This window comes from Antedon mediterranea, chromosome 8, assembly GCF_964355755.1.
Source record: "Antedon mediterranea chromosome 8, ecAntMedi1.1, whole genome shotgun sequence".
Lineage (NCBI taxonomy): Eukaryota > Metazoa > Echinodermata > Crinoidea > Comatulida > Antedonidae > Antedon > Antedon mediterranea.
In genome coordinates, this window is record NC_092677.1 from 27,150,537 (window position 1) to 27,171,373 (window position 20,837).

A 20,837-nucleotide genomic window follows, 5' to 3' on the forward strand; every position below is an offset into this window, starting at 1 on the left:
GTTATTTGACCAAGGCTTGAACCACTACACATGGCAAATGACCGAGAGTGCCGATTTTATTGAACTAGCTTCATCATTGGTCAGCCTTGACCTTCATCGGACATTGGCGGTAATACAGACCAACTGTCAAGAGATGGTGGACATTACACAGTGCTGGACATCTGCTGGTCTGGATGTGTTTACATCAAGAGATCCAGAGAAAAGCTACTCCATGGATAAACTTATCAAATGGCAAATGTTAGTAGTTTATTCACATTAATTTCATAGAATACAATTTGAATTAATGACAGGAATTATTTAAGTAACTTTATCCAACAACTTTTATTCACTTAATATTTTAAATACTTTTCTTTCTAGAACACTGAACGAAGAGTTTGAACGTCAAGTGAAACCATCTGGGCAGAGAATCCATTCTCTTCTCATTAACTCATTCCAGGTAAAGCCCATCTTAAAGCTCTGTCTACACTATCAAACTAGTTTGACAAAAAAGTATGATGTGCCCAAATAAGTTAGTGATACTGTATTCCCAAATATGGTAGTGATATGACATCATCATGTCCTTATATGGGTACATCACCATTTTTTGTCACATAGCTTTAGTCTGTAGATCTATATTTTTCTTTTCAGTAGAATTAATAATAAATAGATGTTTAATGTTTAAAATGTATGTTTTATAGGCTGTACAGATAAGTGCTGCGTCTCCAGCTTGGGAAGACTATGTGGAACACATTGATGCGCTCGTTTTGGATGGACTCAAAGAAGCTACACTGAAATCATTGCGCAATATGCTTAATACGTTGGTACACTGTAACTTGGCAGAGGTAAACGCTTAGTTTATTTTATTTTGGTTATGTGTATTAATCAGTTTTAAACGATTGTATAGAATGCATATATTAAGGGGCTTTCATACCTGTTCTGGGGTGTTACTAGTCAGGCGCTGCCAAATCAAATCGAACCTCAATGTTTCGTTTTCACACGGCTATGAGTATACTGATTGGCACATAGCCACATAGAGCGTTGTGAAAATAAAACATTCAATTTTATTTGCTGGCGCCTAACCAGAACTGGGTGGATAAAAGATGTGAAAGACCCTTCAGTTTAAACCAAGACTTAAATGGCTTAATTTCAACATGAATTCCATGACATCATTTCAACTTTGGTGTTAAGTTTTATAATGCTTTATCTTTCAGGAGGAGTCCATTCCAATTCTCACCATCCGCTTGGAACTGATAGAAAACGCTGTGTCATTCACGCCACCATTGGATTTCAACACAGCTGTTACATGCGTGGAAGAAGAGGTTGAACGATGGCTTGACATGTACAAATCTCGCGGCTTATTAGTACCCATGCTTAATCCAGAAGCTGAGGTTTGTCACATCTTGATTTCTTTTTTATATTATTAGTAAACAATACTATATAGTGCAAAGTATAATAACAAGTGCTTAATGAATGATACTAGTGTAGTATCTGGTAAAATTCATGTTAGTATTAAGCTGCAAAAGTGTTTAAATTTCAGAAATATTTTATTTCTGGTACTGGTGAATTTAAGAAAGTGTATTGGTTGTTTTTCAGGGAGGTTACCAAGATTATATTTCATTAGATGAAGAAGTACTTAAACTGTCAGATGATATAACCATATTAGTGAGAGAAAACAGCTTTGATTGCAAGGTATTCAAATTTATTAGAATTTGTACAATTACATCTAGTTTAATTTATAATTATAAGCATTTTCTATTTTCCTGTTTTTAAATTTAAAATGTTTCTTGTGATAGAAACTGTTGGAGCTGTTTCAAAACTACACTTTCCTCTGGATGCAAGATATAAGCGAAACATTCGACGAATTTCTGTATGGACGTTTAAGCCCCACGCCAACAGGGTCACCAGATAAGAGTGCTCTCATGCGGTCGGTGGCTTCCGCTAGATCTGCAAAGTCTGCTCGCAGCGGAAGGTAGGTAATACTACTGTACAACTAGTGTAGCACTAGACTAGATATTAAATAGCATGCATGTTATACATTTCAGAATTTTTGTGAATAAATTGCAAGTTATTTTCATTAATATTAATTATATAAATAAATAAAATTGTAAAAATATAATACACAGTTGCCTGTCTTTCTCTCTCTCTCAAACACAAAGGCAATGCATATGTCAACTTCAGTCAATGACAGCCTTGGTCGAAAATTGCTAACCAAACAAGAACACATTATTTAACCTTTGATCGATTTCCTTTGATAGACCCAGTTCAACATTATTTAACCTTTGACCGATTTCCTTTGATAGAGCCAGTTCAGCCTCTAATAGCATCGGTAGAGCAGGATTGATGGGGACTGCAGAGAAGTCATTTCTGACACCAAAAGACTCGTCAGATGATAATATCAACGTGCCATCTCTTGACATGTTTGATGCAGAAATCGATGTTTACAGGGTATTTACTTCGTTTTCTAATTTTGTACTCTTTCGATTTATGGCTTATGAGTTACTGGTAAAATATTTAGACTCACATTAACAAAGAATCAACAAATTGCCTTAAAGCGTGGTTCTGACTAGAGACGCAGTGCAATTCTTTCGATGTTGCCTGGCGTTGTTGCATATTTATTTGATTTCCCATAGCGATATTTGCAGCACTGTTATGTCATCGGTTCCCACATTATGCAATGCATCGATATATCGTTGCGTTGCATTCTAGTGGGAACCTTGCTTTAGATAAAAAAATTAATTTTTACAGCGATCACGAGATGAGATTGGTAACATAATGGACTACACAGATGTGGGCTGGCTACGAGTTGACATGACCCCAATCAAACAAGTGTTAACAACTTACACAAACAGGTGGATGTGGACGTTCATCAAATATCTATCGGACCAAGTAAAGACTATTTATACATTTATTAATAACCATTATATGTCAATAAAGTCTGGAGAGGAAATAGGCACCACTATGAGATATGCCTTATGCCTGTGTATTGTATCATGATGAGTACTACTACTGTATCTCATCAACTACGCCCCTACAATCATCATTGGACAACTAGAACTAGATAAAGTTATTAGAGAATGGGCCCAGTATATGCATGCATTCCTGTGCATGTGTGTACTTCATGAGATAGGTTCTATCAGAAATAAGCTTTGAATAGTAATGCTTTATTACATACAGGATGTATCAGATCCATGTTTTGCGGTTACATTTATTTTTGTATTATAAGGTTTATTGCAAATAGTTTGAGTGATGCATGATGGGAAGGAATTGGGAGAAACAGCGCCACCACCAGTGCATAAAGTTGTTATATTGTAGCAATATTGCTCCCAAATCCTTGCGAAATCAAGCCATTTGTGATAAACCTTATTGTACAATACTTAGCTTTTTTTACAAATTTATTCTATTCCAAACTGTGTATTAGAGTACTGACTTAAACTACCAAATGCTGTAAACTAACTTTGTTAAACTTAACACAATTCACTTTCCATTTGCATTGGCAGGTAACAGATATGCTTCAGGATTTAGATGATTTCCTTAAAAGAACTGAGCCAGAGATTGAGAGCATCACAGGTGAAGAGAGAGACACAGCTTCTTTTATGAAAATGATGAGGTTGTTTAATAAAGTGAGTTCTCATTCATTGTTATCTTCACTCAGATAAATTCAACCATGCATTAAGCTAAGCTATCAAACTTTATGTGGCAAATAAATATATGGACATGATGATGTGATATCACTACCAGATTTGGACATATCACTACCATATTTGGGCACATCACACTTTTTTTGTCAAACGAGTTTGATAGTGTAGACAGACCTCATTTATGAATAAGCTTCCATTCTAGAACAAATAATTTATTTTTGTTCATTGAACCGCCGGACATGTGCTTTAAATGCTACTTCTCTCCCTTTGAAAAGTCTTTACATTACCTCTTCATTACAAGTGTTTTTGGTTTTTTTAGGTTTCTGCTAAACAGCAAGAGATGGATGGTAAATTTACAGCGATGAATCGGACTGTCTTGTTGATAAAAAAGTACGGCCACACTCTGCCGCATACAACTCAGAAACTGTTTGAAGCTGCTCCCAGTCGCTGGAATAATCTTAAAACTAAGGTGTCATTAGCTAAGCAGCGATTGGGTCCTAGGATTCAAGAGGAATCTGCTAGGATCACAAAGGTTTGTATAGTCAACTCTACCAATACCGGACTCTCTGAAAAACGAGAAACTCTCCCAAAATCAGATACTCTCCCAAAACCAGACTTTCTCCAAAAACAGACTTTTCTTGATGTCCAAAATGTCCCAAATTCATTTTTACCATTAAAAACATATTCCAACTTTCCAGAAAACCAGACAAATTGCTTGTGACCTTGCTGCTTAAGCTTGGTTCCCACTAGAACATAACGCAAGGACGTTAACCAATGACAAGCGAAGTTATAGACAGTTAGCAATCACAAGCGAATAAGCCATCGCTTGTGATTGGTCAATTCACTTGCGTTGCGTTACGTCCTTGCGTTGCGTCGCTAGTGGGAACCACGCTTTACTAGGTGCTGCCTCATCATTTAAAAGCTTTTTATTTAGTAATAATAGAACAAATTGATTGTATTATTTTTCTCGATATACTAGTTAACTTATTTTTACCTGTTAGGATCTGGCTGCATTTGGAGAGCGTGTAGAAGAGTTGAGCCGATCTTTGAGGACATCAGATGTCTACTCCAGAGAATGTGGAATGGAGAATGCCTTTGGAATTATCAGTAGGTTCTTTGAACACCTGGACAAGCTGGAAAATGAAGCTCAGGTAATTTGCATATTTGAATAATTGATTATCTAAATTTACTGTACATACCTTGGTTTGAGTATAGTTTTGATAAATTAATTTAGAAAAGGTTATATTTTAAGATTATGGCATAAAATTACTACAAACGTAGTAAAGTAGTTTGTTATTAACGTTTTGTTTTTTGAATTCATTCATGTTTTGCCACCTCATGTAGTTCCTAGTTTTCCTTTCTCGTGGTAAGAATAATATATAACATTTAATTATTTGTTGGTTTTTCTGCTTTCTTTTGTACAAAGTATCCTTAAAGCAATATAACAAAGCACTACATTATATCACATTATTGTGTATGTTCTATAAAAGGCAAAGCTTGCATTTTTCTTACAGTATCAGTACTAGTATGTTATACCAGTACATACTGTACTATAACACTAGTAATTTATTCAATTATATATATTATATTATTATTGTTTTGAAAAGTTTGTGTAATATTAGATACTCCATAGTAAATTATTAGTTCTATGTTCAAGCTTAAATTTGAATGTACATAAAGCTCTGTCTACACTATCAAACTTTATGTGCCCATAGACATAATGATGTCATACATATTTAGGCATAAGACTACCTACCATATTTGATCACATCACACTTTGTCAAACTAGTTTGATAGTTTAGACAGAGCTTTAGATCATGCATTTACTTCTTTGAATGTACAAGTCTGGTTTATTTACTTTCATTTTAATTTCAGGATTTAATTGAACTACAAGAGTTGCTAGAGACTGCTGTGGTGAACTTTTCAATCCTTCCAGAGTAAGTGTTACCAACTAAGCACTGGCTACTGCTATTACAATCATTAATTTAACTTAAGTGTTACCAACTAAGCACTGACTACTGCTATTACAATCATTAATTTAACTTAAGTGTTACCAACTAAGCACTGACTACTGCTATTACAATCATTAATTTAACTTAAGTATTATAAGATAATAAACTGTTTTATGTTGATGCCATTTGTAAAACCTGTCGATTTATTTCATTTCAGATGTCGTCATGAGCTGCGTAATCTCCAGCAGGTATGGGAGACGGTTCAAGAGGTCGACGACCAACAGGAGCAATGGAAGCAAGAGAGTTGGCAGAAAATGAACACAAAGTATCTAAGAGATGCGACAAATGACCAACTGAATATGGTGCGGTCACTTCCAGAGGATGTCCAGACATGGGACGTTTATTTACATATGCAGGAGTCTATTCTTGTCATTCAGGTACGTTTTGAGCAGAAAACATTTTTATGTTTTGTGGGATATCAAAAAAGCTCTGTCTACACTGTCAAACTTTATGTGCCTGTATATGAACATATACTACCATATTTGGGTATATCACTACCATATTTGGACACATCACACTTTTTTTATAAACAGAGCTTAAGTAATAAAGAAAATAATAAAATAAATTGTTGTTGATTGTGACTTGTTTCTTGTAGGCTTGTCTACCTCTTATTGATGATCTTAGTAATCAAGCCATGAGGACTCGGCACTGGAAACAACTAGTGAGGGTGACAGGTGGCATCTTGCAGATTGACAATGAGAGTCTCAAGAGAATGACACTTGGGCAACTTCTACAACTTGGATTGCAAAGTAAACACTTATTTATTTTATTAGCAAAGAAAGAGTAACTTCCAACTTTGCTACTAAATTCAATTTATTTCCTCTTATGTAAACACCACCTAGAACCAACCTTAAATCTTACCTAAGGGCTTCTTTGCTCAGGCACCAGAGATCTAGAACCAACCTTAAATCTTACCTAAGGGCTTCTTTGCTCAGGCACCAGAGATCTAGAACCAACCTTAAATCTTACCTAAGGGCTTCTTTGCTCAGGCACCAGAGATCTAGAACCAACCTTAAATCTTACCTAAGGGCTTCTTTGCTCAGGCACCAGAGATCTAGAACCAACCTTAAATCTTACCTAAGGGCTTCTTTGCTCAGGCACCAGAGATCTAGAACCAACCTTAAATCTTACCTAAGGGCTTCTTTGCTCAGGCACCAGAGATCTAGAACCAACCTTAAATCTTACCTAAGGGCTTCTTTGCTCAGGCACCAGAGATCTAGAACCAACCTTAAATCTTACCTAAGGGCTTCCTTGCTCAGGCACCAGAGATCTAGAACCAACCTTAAATCTTACCTAAGGGCTTCTTTGCTCAGGCACCAGAGATCTAGAACCAACCTTAAATCTTACCTAAGGGCTTCTTTGCTCAGGCACCAGAGATCTAGAACCAACCTTAAATCTTACCTAAGGGCTTCTTTGCTCAGGCACCAGAGATCTAGAACCAACCTTAAATCTTACCTAAGGGCTTCCTTGCTCAGGCACCAGAGATCTAGAACCAACCTTAAATCTTACCTAAGGGCTTCCTTGCTCAGGCACCAGAGATCTAGAACCAACCTTAAATCTTACCTAAGGGCTTCTTTGCTCAGGCACCAGAGATCTAGAACCAAATTCCTTGTTCCATCCATTACACTCCATCCCCTTTTCAATTCAAATCTCTCCTGAAAACTCACCTATTTTAATAGTTATTCTTTTCATGTTGTGAGACTCCAGTAAAGAGCGCTTTAAAAAGTTTGATATTATTATTACTTAAAAAAATTCAGAATACATGGAAGGAAGTAGTATGTTGTACATTTTTGTTATTTCAGATCATGTGGATGAGGTTCGAGCTATTGTGTATCGTGCTGTGAAAGACGTCTCAATAGAGAGCGCCCTCAAAACATATGAAGAGATCTGGTTGAGTAAGATCTTTGACTTAAAGACACATGTTCGTACTTCTGCTATTGCTGATCGTGTCGAAAAAGATGTGAGTCAAATTGTTGATGTTTTGTTTCTTGTGAACCAATAAATCTTGCAGTCTTTTGATGTTTTCCAAAAAAAAAAAAATATATAAAAAATGTATACTTTAATACCATTAAATTCTCTTTTCTTTTAGGATGACACCAAGAGCCAGTATTCAGAGTCTGATGCCGGTACAATGCGAGATGGAGCCCGGAGCTTGATTCTAGGCCGGCGAGCTCCCAGTCGAATGTCAAGTCAGACTATGGGTACAGGAGGAGCAAGGTTGAGGCGAGCTAGTGTGTCATCACTACCAGCCTCGCTACTCAATCTTGGCGAGGTATTTTTGATGAATCATCAGCCATTTGTGCCAATTAAATACAATCTTTTAATAGAAGTATATTTATTCATTCATTCAATTCCTTTATTTCGGATAGTACATCCATACAAAATCTACAAAACAAAACAAAAACTAGGTAACTTCAGTAGCTTAACGTAGCCTATTTTTAAAGCAAACTCTTCACTGAATTTACTCCATAGAGTCATACAATATACATAACTGACATTTCACTTTAACGCCTTTGATTAAATTTATTATTTGATGATTTTCATTATATTTTAATCAGGATTCTGGAGTGTTAAATCTACTTTCTGATGTTGACCCAATCTTTGAGGAGCTAGAGTCACATCAAGTGGCTCTGCAGGGGATGCAGAGCAGCAGTGCCGCTGGCTCATTCCTTGACGAAGTTCTTAAATGGCAGAAAAGACTGCAAACTATTGAAGCAGTTCTGACAATATGGCTAGAGGTGCAAGTAAAATGGGTGGAGCTTGAAGAGGTAGGCTATGAATATTCATGGTGGCATATATGAATATTAATGAATAGAGTTATATTCTTGTTTACCATTCCCAGGAGTTCTGTTTAACTTATTTTGACTCTAAACAGCACCATTGCAAAGTTTCATACAATACAGTTTTTATATGATTGAATGCACATAAAGCTCTGTCTACACTATCCAACTTTATGTGACAAAAAATGTGATGTGCCCATATATGGACATGATGATGTCATATCACTACCATATTTGAGAACATCACTACCATATTTGGGCACATCACACTTTGCCAAACTAGGTTGAGTGTTTTTATTTATGATTAAAACTTAACTTATTATTTTATAGGTTTTTAGTGGTTTGGATATAAAGAGTTCTTTGTGCCATGAAGCAGGATTATTTGGTTCAGCTAACAGAGAGTTCAGGCTTCTAATGAGAGCCACAGAACGTAACCCAAATGTACTACAGTGCTGTCAGAGAAAAGGTATTTAATTCTTAGATTTTTAATAAAACTAACGTAACTTTAACGCAACTATAACTACAGTGCTGTCAGAGAAAAGGTATTGTGAATAAAACTCTTTTATGAATAGTCAGAAAGTTTTGTTTTATTCGTAGTAATTGTCAACCATAACAACTGGTAGCTGGCTTATTTACAGCCAACAAGCATTTTTCATTTTTATATATTCGTTTTGCAGGCATATTATCATTACTGGAAAAGATGGATCACCATTTAGAACTCTGCCGTAAATCTCTACTAAATCATCTTGAGAAGAGGCGTCAGAAGTTTCCTCGATTTTATTTCCTGTCCATGGAAGACGTTCTTCACATTGTTTGCAATGGTAAGGTGTTTTTATTTTACAAAACTATTTATGAATGTACTCCCAAATATGAAGACCTATGGATGCAAATGAATACCTTTTGTAACTAGATGTATGTTTTGTTTTCTAGGTTATGACTTGAATATGGCAAATCTTTACTTGCCTAAGTTGTTTGAAAATATGGGCCGACTAGAGTTTGAAGAAGCACCAGAAGATCTTGAGGCTCAGTTTCAAGTTACAGGTGTGCTCAGCAACATGGGAGAGAAACTTCCTCTGAAACAGGTAAATGGGGTCTAATTTTGAGCTCTTCTATTAGCTTACCAGTTTACTACTTTACCACTTGAAAACCTAGTTCATTATTAAGCGTGGTTCCCACTAGCGACGCAACACAAGGACGTAACGCAACGCAAGTGAATTGACCAATCACAAGCGATGGCTTATTCGCTTGTGATTGCTAACTGTCTATAACTTCCCTTGTCATTGGTTAAAACGCTTGCGTTGCGTTTACGTCCTTGCGTTACGTTCTAGTGGGAACCAAGCTTTATATTACTATAACATACATAGATGTAGTAGTTTCGTGTCTTTTACAAAAATTATATTTCATCATTTTTTAAATTGTTTTCTATTTTTACAGATGGTTGTATGTGATGGACCAATTGAGAACTGGTTAGCTGTTCTTATACCAACCATCAAAGCTAGCTTACAACAGCAGTTGGTATCGGCTCTCAACCACCAAGCAGCGGAGGTCACTGGGGTCAAGAAGGTCAAAAGAGATATTCATAGTGCTGGAGCTAGAAGGGTTACAGTACTCAAAGATGATAATAAAGGTAGATACAGTATCTAATTTTGCTTAGGCGCTAATAATTTTGTTGCAAATTTTGGTCCGGGATATATTCTGATTAGCATTTTAGACTTAAATGCAAGCCCTCTTTTATCCTCCTAATTCAAATCTTAAATCTTAAAATATGCATTCTACATGTGGAAATAAATAAAGAATTAGATTGAAAATTGATTTAAGTGAGGTTGAAATACTTAAGTAATCCTTATCTAACGAATTTACTTGCCTTACTGTTGAAAGGTGCTCAAATCAGCCGTTCTGGTAGCCGCGCCGATAGTCGTAATGAAAAACCTGAAGTCCGTGAGAGTACAGAAACGTCCAGTAGATCTTGGATGTTGGACAATGCTGCAGAGGTCGTTCACCTTGCCACTCAGATTCAGATTACAGACCAGGTTGAGAAATGTCTGAAGGCAGTAGATGGTGGCGACAAAGAAGCTATTAAGGTAAAAATATTATATTTAATTTTAAACATATTACCTAAATCGCAAATAAAGCTCTGTCTACACTATCAAACTATAAAAGTATGTGATGTGCTCAAATATGGTGGTGATATGTCCAAATATGGTAGTGATATGACATCATCATGTCCATATATAAGCACATCACATTTGTTTGTCACATAAAGTTTGATAGTGTTTCAAATGTAATATTTAAATGTTTAACAGGCATTAAAATGTTGTTACTTTAAAGTCTTTAAAAACTCCTTTATTTAATAGTAGGGATACTTTTTTATTTTGTAACATTTTACATAAGATATTCAGTTTTTGATTGAATAGGAAGCAATTGCAAAAGTGGATCAGAGTATTTTAGCAGCTGTTGTGATGATGAAAGGAATTGAACATGAAGAAGAACGAAAAGCAAGGATTAGGAGAAGGAGGGAATTACTGAATAAAGAAGGTAACATTTAATCACTTTTTAAAAATGTCTGTGTCCACATTTATCTATTTATTTATCTATATTGATCTGCTTTTGTATCAAGAACTTTTGCCATCAAGTCCACCACACAGATTATTATTATTACAATGTTTAAATCCCAATTGGAATGCCTTTTTATGTACATTTTTCTCATCTTTATCAGACATACTTAGTTACATACCAGGTATATTTATTGTAAAAAAGGAGACGAATAATGCTACAAATAGCCGGAAGGCTGAAACCGTAACATTTTACAGTACAAAAAAAAAATATATGAATATATTATTTTCATTACTTTAAATTTGTATATTTTGCAGCTGAAAAGCAACTGCAACGTGCAACCAGTGCATCAGATAACGCTGGCAGCCGAATGAGTGCTCATCACAGCAGTGTGCAATCACTGAGGGCTTCTAACTGGTCTCTGAATGACCAAGGGCCTGTTATGGACTTAGCTAGTGAGAGATCAGCACAACTAGATGGGGTAGCTGAAGACGATGAAGAAGGTATGATAATAAACATGCAGAAACGATATTACTGCTAAAGCTCTGTCTACACTATCAAAAGTTTGACAAGAAAAATGTGATGTGCCCAAATATGGTAGTAATATGACATCATCATGTCCATATTTTTTTTTTGTGACATAAAGTTTGATAGTGGAAAACGAGCTATAGAGATGCAACCAGTTTGATACAATTTCTTTTGTTTTGTTCAGGTGCGTCAGTGAATACAATGAAGGTAACGTTACCACCTGAAAGACGACATCACAAAGTGGTTGTAGAAGAACGAGTCGACCAAGCTGAACTTAAACTAATGCTGTTTCCTGGACAAATTCAAAAGATTAGTAACCTTATTGCTCTTCTTGCCAACCAGCGAGAGGTATTAAAAAGGTAAACAAAAGTTATTCCTAATATTAAACTTGACACCACCACTTTCTATGTCATTTAGCTGAACACTCAATATCTGTATGTTAAACCATTCAATAATACATACAAAAATAATTATATACAGATGGTTAATATAAAAACCAGATGAAAACATTTTTCAAAGAAATGAACACACAATATACGTTGTCTAGCCCTTATATTATAATGCATTAAACTAGAGACACGCACTAATACTGTAGGGGGATGATGAAATAAAATTTTACAAAAATAAAAAAAATGAGTTGTGAATGATCTGTTTTTAATATCAATGTGTTGTCTTGATAAAGATTTGAGGAACGGCAGACATCTGGTGAGACTGGCCTCACAGAAAGTTTTGAATGGCGGGCTCAGTTAAGATACAGCTGGACATCAGAGAACGCCACACTTACTGTCAAGGTAAGCACACTCTTAGACAAATGATGGCTTTATTTAGTCAATTTAATTAATCTTTATTGGCCTAATTCATATGAAAAAAAATATCAGAATATTTGTTAATAAACTGCAGCAGCAGATAAAACAATGAAATACGTAAAAAAGTTAAAAACAAATTACTGTACAGTACAGTACAGTACTGTACTGTACAGTACAGTACAGTGCAGTATATTAAAGAAGTAAATAAAAAATTTAAAAAAAGTTATAAAATATAATTATTAGTATTATATACAATATTCAAATGTAGACTGTGCGTTTGTTGATTTGAGAATACTCATTATTTGTAATACTTTACACAAATCTTGTTATTACTTTAAATCTCATTGTAGAGTTTAGCAAATGAGTTTGAGTATGGGTTTGAATACATGGGTTCAACATGTCGACTCGTACAAACACCTGTGACAGAGACAGCTTACGTTGGCCTCATCCAAGCTATCAAGGCACAAATGGGAATAATGGGAGTTGGCACTAATGTAAGTTCATTTGTTTTTACATATTTATTTATTCCGAGTTTGAGTTTTGAGTTTGAGTTTTTATTGAAAACATAATAAACCTTGGTAAATTTATTCCAAAAAGACAAATATTATTGTATACATGATTTTAATGTTATTTTTTGTTTCTTGCTTAGTGGAATAGTCGCATTGAGGTTATACGTGATTTAGCTAAAACTCTTGGCCAGCCACTTTATCTGTTTAACTGTTCCAAATCTATGGACTCCATCCTTTTAGCTGATGTGTTCAAAGGCCTAGCCAGTACAGGTAAATATTATGTTTTAACATGAACATTTCGTAGTAGAAACATCATTTTGAGTTTAGTTGCAGGCAGACATGTCATTGTTATTTAGAGCAGCAGCCATTATTCCTGTGATGTCATTGTTATTTAGAGCAGCAGCCATTATTCCTGTGATGTCATTGTTATTTAGAGCAGCAGCCATTATTCCTGTGATGTCATTGTTATTTAGAGCAGCAGCCATTATTCCTGTGATACAGTACAATTCTTGTGCTTTAAACTATGACATGTTTTTTATTCCTGCAAGAACAGAGTTGGGTAGCAGTATAGTTCTCTGGTTTCTCTTATTTTCACACTATAAAATTTTCAGACTCTATAGATAATTTTATTTGATCGAAAATTCAACATTTTTGTTTGTTTCTGTAGGATGCTGGGTTTGTTTCAACAACCTGAATCATATTTTACCAAATGTGCTGAGCATCTTCACTCAGTTCCTAACCCAGTACCTTGATGCAAAGAGAGCAGGCAAGTCAAGCCTTGCTATATTCAGTGAAGAAGTCGGTTTGAATTCAGCTGGTGCCTGCTTCGCTACAATGGACAGCGCTCTAGATTTGACTACAAGCGCAGCAGAGAAAAGACTTATATTGAACTCGTCGGTTGCTCAGCTACCGCCCTCACTTGTGACATCGTTCCGTACAGTGTCTATTCAAAACCCTGACTTTGGAATTGCGGTTGAAGTTTTACTTCTTAGTCAAGGTACTGTATGCATGCCTTCATTCTTCACTTTGTTTGTTAAACTCAACTAAAGCTCTCTCTACACTATCAAACTAGTTTGACAATAAAAGTGTGATGTGCCCAAATATGGTAGTGATATTCCCAAAATTTGGTAGTGATATGACATCATCATGTCCATATATGGAAACATCACATTTTTTTAAATCATAAATTTTAATAGTGTAGACAGAGCTTAAGATCTTGATTCTCAACTATGATGCTAAAACATTTTTTATTAATATGGATTATATTTTTTAAAATAAATTGATCTTTTATGACAGGTTTTGTAAGGGCTACTGAATTAGCCAAGAAGCTTCTAACATTACGTGAAATGTACAACAAGATGATCCCAGGTGAGGTGCGTAATGCAGACAAGATAAAGATTGGTAGCGACCCCCACGAGACGTCTCACGGCTGGAGTATTCAAAACCTACGAAACGTCATCAATCAAGCTGGCTCCATTTTAGATGACATGCTAACGCAGAAAATACAGAATGTTACAATTCCTGGTAACTGTCCTACACGTTATATTTCAAAATTAACAACTAAATAAAACTACACAACTTATCTTATTTACAGTACAAAACAAACCTACAGTGTAATTTGTGAGAGCCCTACCTGTATACAATCTACATATGCCATTATTCCCAATATGGACATACCATATTTGGAATAATGGAATATGTACAGTGTATACATGTAATGTAGGTATCTCACTCATAGACTACAAACACCACTGTTGGTTTGTGTATATTTTTTCTTAAACCAAGAATGAGAGAAGAGAGTTGTACTTTATTTTTAATTTGTATTATTTACTTTTTCATATTAAGAACTGGACACTGTAAATGAAGATGACGAAACCAACGAGGAACCAACCATTGATTCGAACCCCGATTCCAATGTAGTAATTACTATACCAGATGAGTACATAACAGATGAACCAGAAGCATTGGTGTTGGCTCTAAGGGATATGTTTATGCCACGCCTTCATGGCAGTGATGCAGAGATGTTTATCACGCTGGTTGAGGATCTCTTCCCGTCTGTTAAGGTTGCTATGACTTTTGAAGGAGCGTCACAAGATGATGGTTTGTGCATTCTAGTTATTTTCAATTCATTTTAAGCCCCCTTCTGCTACCTCTCGTTAGTAATGGGTTCCTGTTTGTATAAACTACCATATAGTTCCCTAAATTGTTACATATGTGCTACAGCATACCAAACCAAATTTTCTGATCTTTGTAATTGTTTTCACACTATAGATATTTGTATGACAGTTGACACAAACATAGACTGAGCCTAATCTTCAAACTCAGTACTCATTATAGTGTAAAGATCTGTCTACACTATCAAACTAGTTAGACAAATGTGATATGCCCAAATATGGTAGTGATATGCCTAAATATGGTAGTGATATGACATTATCATGTCCATATATATCACATTTTGTTGTCACATAAAGTTGGATAGTGTAGACAGAGCTAAGCCTAATCTTCAAACTCTGTACAAAGTACTCATTACAGTGTTGGTTTCATTGTTTTTCTATAACTTTAGATACTTTAGAGTTTAATACAGCTGTTGTAAGTCTGCAGTCAGATGGCAAACAAGTTCCCAATGTAAGCTCACAAGAGACCCAGCCTCTTGATAATCTAGATGCTGCTATAGCTGTAGCTACACACAGTCTGGGACTACTACCAGGTACTGCATTCCAAGCTAGAGTAGCTCAGCTAGCTCAACTAATGGAAACACATCAAACAGTAAGATATATAATTCTTATTGTTGTTTCTGAATCAATATTTTGTTAACCAGTCTAAATTATACTACTGTACTTTAATACAGTAACTACAGTTGTTTTTATTGCCATCACGTGTGCTTTTAGTTTGTTGGTTATTTGAAATACAGTGTGTGATTACCCCTAAAAAATTAATAATTGCATAAACAGATTATGAGTAAACAAAATGTAATTGTTTGAAGGTTTGCATGGTGAAATCAAATGTTGATATAGAGTTTGCCGTACACCACATATACAGTATTAGTTCTAAAAAGAACTGTTGAGTTTTATTAGATTTGATTTTTAATCAATATGCTTTGATCGTCCTCATATTATTTTCATATCTTTCTATATGATATACAAATTTGTATGATTACCAGAATTTAATATGACTTTAGTATAGGTCCATTTAATGCATGACTGAACATGGTAGTTGGATTTGTAAGATATGATTGACACCTATTTGATTGACAGGTGGCTGTGGTTGGGCCTGCTGGTTGTGGCAAGAGTGAATGCATAAAGACATTGATTGGAACTCAACGTGGGCTAGGCCATGTGGTTAGTGTTCAACGACTCTACTCACAGGCTGTAGAACCTCAGGAATTTCTTGGCTTTTATGATAACAATGGGTGAGAACATTTGTTTATTTATTTAAAATTTCAATTCACAATCAACAGCGGGGAGCTCCGCCATTTACAATGGAATTCATAAAACACAAGACAAAAGAACATCGATAAGGTCCACAAGAACCAATTACAAACAATTCTTAATTTTGGATTTAAATAAAGATAAACAATTAAAGAAAATATTAATAGTGGATTAAAAAAACACAAGTTTTAACACCTTTCACTTCAAATAACCAGCTAAGAAAAAGAAAAAAAAAGATACACTTTTTAAAGTTTCTTTTTTCAATTATATTTAGTGAATGGAGTGATGGTCTATTCAGCACATTGTTCAGAAAACACTGTTTGGTGTGTGATGTGGACTTTGTCAACAACAAGCCACAAATTAAGCTTATTCATCTTGATGGACAGGTAAGACAGACCCAACAATGTGTCACTACATTAATTTAGTGTTGTTTTTAGGGTGTCTTGAAGGAGTGGTTTTACTGTAGTTATAAACATAATAATACTATACTGCTTACCACGTTGAAACACTGGTTCTCGTCAAGTCACCGAAGTTAAGCAACGTTGGGCCTGGTTAGAGACCATCTGGGTGCTGTATATGGAGCTGGGGTCCCATTAGTCATTTGAAATCAGCACTGCTGACTCTTATGGCAGCCCCTGCATCAGTACAGTTTTTGCCTCAGAAGTCCTTGATCAATGTTGGCACCAACCAATGTTCTTGGCTTAGTTTCATCCATCAGTCAATGAAGAAATGCAATACTATACTGTAAAAAAGAACTCAAAACATAAACATTTTTGTATTGTTTTTATACAGGTTGATGCCAGTCAGATGGAAGTGTTTGGTTCGATCTTTCACAACGATGGTTCTTTGGTGTTGGCCAATAATGAGAGGATACACATCCCTCACCACGTCCGTATCTTGTGGGAGGTAAGTTAGTAATCAGGGTGTTATGTTATGTTATGTGTATGTTACTTATGTAATTTTAATTTTCTTCAATTCAAGTGCATCACAAATTTGTTCTAGGGGAAAAACCAAACCTTCAAACTTGACTCAATTTTAACCCAACTTTGGTAATACTGGCCTAATATGTCTAGTTTTTCAGAAAGTCTGGTGTTTGGAATGTGTTTTATTGATAAAAAAGAATTTGTGCCTTTTTGGTCCTCAAGAAAAGTTTCGTTTTGGGAGAGTTTCAGGTTTTCAAAGAGTCTGGTATTGGAAGAGTTGACTGAAATGAAATTTTAACCAAATGTTTTTCTGTCTACAGTTGGACTCTTTGACTCATATTAGTCCAGCAGTCCTTTCTCGAATTGGTCTTCTATCCATGGACAAGTCAGACGTCAGCTGGCGACTTTACCTACATCGTTGGATCCAGAACCAGTCTGAGGGTGATCAGAAGCTGCTGTATACACTTACTGATCGATACATTGGTTCAGTCATAGACTACATGTCAGAAGCTACCAGACCTGCGCTCATTCCAGGTGGGAAGTTGAACGCACAACCAAAGTTAAAACGAATGATTGATGTTGGTGACATGAACATGGTTATGACATTCTGTAACTTACTGGAGGTGAATTAGCAATGCATATTTAACTTTTTTTTAAATTTGGAAATTTTCTTTCTGATTGAAGTTCTTTTTTTAAAATCCTCTGTTTTGTGTACTACTACTATACATTTTTTTAATCTAATTCAGTGAAATTATTTTTATTTTCAAAAAAAAATAGGTACTAGTAGCCCAAAATTCTCAGCTAAGTGAGTTACAATACGAAAACTATTTCAACTTTGCTGCAATCTGGGCGTTTGGAGGAACACTTGACGATAAGTCTCGTACAATGTTCAGTACTTGGTGGCGCTCTACATTCCAACAATACATTCAGTATCCAGAGGAGGGTGAGGTATGTACCCACTATAACAATAACATTTTGAATACTCTCAAACAATCGTAAAATCAAAAAGTATTCTTAAAAACACAAAATGTCTCATTTTCAATGTTATATAAATCAAAAATGAATAAAAAAAAAATTTAGTAAAGTAGATAATAAAAGTAGATCTCAAGTACACCAGCAGTGAAGTAAACTGATAACTAAGTATCTGTCAATGACGGCCATGTGTCTTTAGAAGAAGACGGCTTTGACATTCTGTAGTGAAATCAAACAGTACTTTAAGACACAACATTTTGCTGTAAGTAAATAACAAATTGATCATGTTTGGATATTTTTTTGTTGTTCTCTTGTCTGCCAAGGTGTGGGATTACTTTGTGGATGGAGATACACAGAGCTTTATAGAATGGAATGAGGCTATTCCACCATATAGCATGCCTCCCCATGATGGTATACCAGCAGATGCATTTGTACGAACAAAAACATATGAGGTGAGTTTATCAGTAAAAATCAACACTGTGACTTTTTTTGGAGGTTATTAAGTGAGGTCTTGTTTTTCTCATCATAAAAAGTCATATTTATTATTAATATTAACAATTTATTCCTATAATTTATTAATAATATTTTTATTTTTAGCAACTTTCTTACATCATGGGCTTATTGTCTGACAATGGCAAGCCAGTGATGTTGGCTGGTGAACCTGGTTGTGGTAAAACACTTATCTTCCAAGATCGCATGAAGACAGTGTGTTCTGGAGAAGTTGCTGAGGTCCTCGCTTTGAATGTCACCAGTAACAGGTAGGAAAGAATATTTACAAAATATTTCATAAATTACTATTTTATTTGTGCATGTGATGAAGAATACAAAATAAAAAATAAACAATGTTTTATTTATCATTTAAGTAGTTTGAAAAAGTTATTTTAAAATTGGTTTAATTCATAATAGATTCACAACAAGTCGAGTCTTATGGCAGCGTCTTGAAGAGAAACTGGAATGGAAGCACGGCCGAACATATGTACCGAAAGGAAACAAAAAGCTCATGTGTCTTGTGGATGACTTGAACCTTGCCAATGTAAGTGTGCATGCTAAACTTTAAACTATTAATTGAGTTTGCATTTTGAGCCAAATAAATTTTTATAGAAAGTTCAAAAGCTTTTTGTAGTGCTTTGTAAGTTGTTTTTGGAAATTTAATGTTTTGACCTTTTCTTTATATGTTCCTATATTATTCAATTTTTAAAACTTTGATAATAATTGGATAACTTCAGGTGAATTCAAGTGGCTCCCAGTCGGCATGTGAGATGATACGTCAACACATGGACTCTGGCGGAGTCTACGAGCCTGATCTACAAGTTTTACGAGAGGTTAAGAACGTGACCTACCTGACTACATTGAACCCCAACACACCTGCAAGCATGCCACCGTTGAGCCCTCGACTTCTGCGCCACTTTGGAATGTTTTCAATGCCATACCCAAGGTGAGCAAAAACTGTAATGAAGAAAATTGTCCAGATTTTTACATTAGTCAAAATCTGTAGAAGATTCAATCAAGTTTGAGTGAAGTTGTGGCTTGATGGTTATGATGCTTGGCTACCAATCCAAGGGTCCTGGTTCAAGCCCTGTCATATGTCAGGATTTTTTCTCCCACTCCCAAAGACGTGTAATTAGACTTATGTAGAGCATCTTGCATGTATGTTTGTCTTGTGAACAGGATTGCCACCTTTAAGAAGGATAGTGAATGCATTTGCTTATGGTTATCCTTGGCAATATATATAAAAACATTTATCTACCTTTTCTTTTTATAAGGGATGATGAACTACATACCATTTACACCACTCTACTTAACACTCACTTCTGCACTCCTTCAACTTCATCATTGACTTCAAAAGATAAGGTAAGTCTGAAGCCCAAATATGGTAGTGATATGCTCAAATATAATAGTGATATGACATCATCATGTCCATATATAGCATAGATAGGATAAGTGAATAATCCAGTATTTTTGAAAAGAAAATATTTTGAAAATGTGATTACTATCACCAACTTGATAATAAAATGTAAATATTCTGAAAATATTAGTAGCCATTATGATTTGTTTTAGCGACCTTTAAATCTTGTGGACAAAGAAGAAGAGAAGATGAAAGAACTGATGTCGATGATGGTCAATGTAACTCTAGAAGTCCAGGGTCGCATGAGGTCAATGTTCTTGACCACTGCCGAACGATGCCATTACATGTTTAATGTCCGAGAACTAACAAGAGTGTTTAAGTAAGTAATTTATATAATTTTAATATATATTATTTTTTTTGTTATGTACTGGAGGTTGAAGTTTGAATGGCCACACCATGATTCTCATGGTATCTCTAATCTTGACCCTCTTCTCATGATGATGAGAACCATGATGATGATAACAAAGATTTAGATTATGATAATGATATAATCTCTCTCTGTTAGGAACATATGTCTTTCACTAAGACCTGGCGCCGATCTTGAAACCCTTCTTCTAATCTGGCGCCATGAGTGTGAGTGGGTTTACAGCAAAAGACTAGTGAGTGCTGTAGATGTTGAACGCTACCAGCAAGTCTTTGTCACGGCAGCTAAGAAGGAATTCACAAGTGAAGAATTTGTAAGTGAAATTCCACAAATGCCTAGTTAAATTCCACTAATTCATAGTGAAATTCCACAAATACCCTTGTTTTGCTAAATAACTGGCAATAGAATTCAATTTATGCTTACTTAGTGTGTTTTGCTC

General features: G+C 35.3%; 1 protein-coding gene across 1 annotated transcript in view; it reads left to right on the forward strand.

Moving 5' to 3' along the window:
• Positions 1–20,837, forward strand: part of LOC140057747 (uncharacterized) — a 50,548-nt gene that overhangs the window by 7,739 nt on the left and 21,972 nt on the right. The window contains exons 14-57 of the mRNA XM_072103469.1: positions 2–237; positions 358–436; positions 678–821; positions 1,191–1,367; positions 1,573–1,668; positions 1,773–1,948; positions 2,280–2,424; positions 2,725–2,865; positions 3,477–3,599; positions 3,937–4,149; positions 4,619–4,768; positions 5,493–5,554; positions 5,787–6,006; positions 6,225–6,378; positions 7,432–7,589; positions 7,719–7,901; positions 8,188–8,397; positions 8,740–8,875; positions 9,087–9,230; positions 9,340–9,491; positions 9,844–10,036; positions 10,288–10,490; positions 10,824–10,944; positions 11,280–11,465; positions 11,675–11,849; positions 12,173–12,281; positions 12,647–12,790; positions 12,946–13,075; positions 13,473–13,802; positions 14,102–14,329; positions 14,651–14,905; positions 15,369–15,571; positions 16,060–16,214; positions 16,508–16,619; positions 17,026–17,139; positions 17,477–17,779; positions 17,934–18,104; positions 18,452–18,580; positions 18,726–18,886; positions 19,035–19,161; positions 19,355–19,563; positions 19,892–19,979; positions 20,187–20,353; positions 20,540–20,711. Of these exons, the coding sequence (XP_071959570.1) occupies positions 2–237; positions 358–436; positions 678–821; positions 1,191–1,367; positions 1,573–1,668; positions 1,773–1,948; positions 2,280–2,424; positions 2,725–2,865; positions 3,477–3,599; positions 3,937–4,149; positions 4,619–4,768; positions 5,493–5,554; positions 5,787–6,006; positions 6,225–6,378; positions 7,432–7,589; positions 7,719–7,901; positions 8,188–8,397; positions 8,740–8,875; positions 9,087–9,230; positions 9,340–9,491; positions 9,844–10,036; positions 10,288–10,490; positions 10,824–10,944; positions 11,280–11,465; positions 11,675–11,849; positions 12,173–12,281; positions 12,647–12,790; positions 12,946–13,075; positions 13,473–13,802; positions 14,102–14,329; positions 14,651–14,905; positions 15,369–15,571; positions 16,060–16,214; positions 16,508–16,619; positions 17,026–17,139; positions 17,477–17,779; positions 17,934–18,104; positions 18,452–18,580; positions 18,726–18,886; positions 19,035–19,161; positions 19,355–19,563; positions 19,892–19,979; positions 20,187–20,353; positions 20,540–20,711 (7,284 nt within the window). The remainder of the gene's footprint in view (position 1; positions 238–357; positions 437–677; positions 822–1,190; positions 1,368–1,572; positions 1,669–1,772; positions 1,949–2,279; positions 2,425–2,724; positions 2,866–3,476; positions 3,600–3,936; positions 4,150–4,618; positions 4,769–5,492; positions 5,555–5,786; positions 6,007–6,224; positions 6,379–7,431; positions 7,590–7,718; positions 7,902–8,187; positions 8,398–8,739; positions 8,876–9,086; positions 9,231–9,339; positions 9,492–9,843; positions 10,037–10,287; positions 10,491–10,823; positions 10,945–11,279; positions 11,466–11,674; positions 11,850–12,172; positions 12,282–12,646; positions 12,791–12,945; positions 13,076–13,472; positions 13,803–14,101; positions 14,330–14,650; positions 14,906–15,368; positions 15,572–16,059; positions 16,215–16,507; positions 16,620–17,025; positions 17,140–17,476; positions 17,780–17,933; positions 18,105–18,451; positions 18,581–18,725; positions 18,887–19,034; positions 19,162–19,354; positions 19,564–19,891; positions 19,980–20,186; positions 20,354–20,539; positions 20,712–20,837) is intronic.